The sequence below is a fragment of the Microtus ochrogaster genome, linkage group LG2 (genome assembly GCF_000317375.1).
Source record: "Microtus ochrogaster isolate Prairie Vole_2 linkage group LG2, MicOch1.0, whole genome shotgun sequence".
Taxonomy (NCBI): domain Eukaryota; kingdom Metazoa; phylum Chordata; class Mammalia; order Rodentia; family Cricetidae; genus Microtus; species Microtus ochrogaster.
Genome location: NC_022028.1, coordinates 51714863 through 51715978, shown reverse-complemented (window position 1 = coordinate 51715978; position 1116 = coordinate 51714863). Strand labels below are relative to the sequence as shown.

General features: G+C 60.2%; 1 protein-coding gene across 1 annotated transcript in view; it reads right to left on the bottom strand.

The window, feature by feature from the left end:
* Srpk1 (SRSF protein kinase 1) overlaps window positions 1-281 on the bottom strand; it is a 41564-nt gene extending 41283 nt beyond the window's left edge. Inside the window, exon 1 of the mRNA XM_005360348.2 lies at window positions 198-281. Coding sequence (XP_005360405.1) covers window positions 198-210 — 13 coding nt within the window. The 5' untranslated portion in view covers window positions 211-281. The remainder of the gene's footprint in view (window positions 1-197) is intronic.
* Between the last annotated feature and the right edge of the window lie 835 nt (window positions 282-1116).

Below are 1116 nucleotides of genomic sequence, written 5' to 3'. Positions count from 1 at the left end.
GAGGCCTCGCCACCCCGGCCTGGGGGCTGCGGAGCGAGGGGCGGGGACGGGCGGACGCCCGGGGACGCCGCGGCCAAGGGGCGAGCGGCTAGGGGGAAGCGGCTTCTGAGGGCCGTGACAAGCAGCGAGGAGAGGCGCCCGGCGCCCACTCGGGGGCCGCAGTCATTCCTCGTGGCGGAGGCCGCTCCGCAGCTCACCTTTCCGCTCCATGGCGAGACCGGTAACCGCCAGGCGCCTGCGCACTCGAGTGACGGCGACTCGGGCTCCCGCCGCGGCCCAAATCCCAGCTCTTCCTTCTGGCGCGCGCAGGCCCCGCCTCCGGGCCCGCCCGGCCACGCCCCCGCGCGCGTGCGCAATGGGCACGGAGCCTACCACCTGCTCCAGGGAGGGCTGCAGAGGAGCAGAGAGGATCGAGGAGGGCGTCCTAAGCCGAAAGCTCGTGTGCATGGGTCTGGTTTTAGTGGCCGGGCTGGAAAGCGCGGGGCGTTGAGAAGTTCTTGCCTCCTGAGGAAGGTCGGAGCCCCGCAGTCAGTCGGGAATAACCTCAGCTTCCCAGCCTGCAAAAAAGGATTAACCAAACGTGTCCAGTTCCTTCCTGAGCTGTTTGTAAGGGCCATTTAAGACACTAAAGAAAATGGGATAATATCTTTGTATGTGGATTCACCCAGAACAAAGTCTGGAGGGAGGAAACGTGTGGCTGCTATCATGGTTTAAGAAAACCTGGGCCCGCAGCCCAGGTGGATCTCTTGTGAATTCGAGGGCCCCACTGGGTCTAGATAGCCATGTTTCAGGCTAGCCAGGGCTGTATAATAAGACCCTGTTTCGTTTTTTTTTTTTTTTTGTTTGTTTGTTTGTTTTTGGTTTTTCGAGACAGGGTGGCTTTGGAGCCTGTCCTGGAACTAGCTCTGTAGACCAGGCTGGTCTTGAACTCACAGAGATCCGCCTGCCTCTGCCTCCCGAGTGCTGGGATTAAAGGCGTGCGCCACCATCGCCCGGCAAGACCCTGTTTCAAATCAATATAACTGGGCAAGATGGCTCAGCAGATAAAGGTGCCTACCTTCAAGCTTGACGACCTGAGTTCAAACCCAGAACCCTCAGGGTGGAAGGAGAGGACCA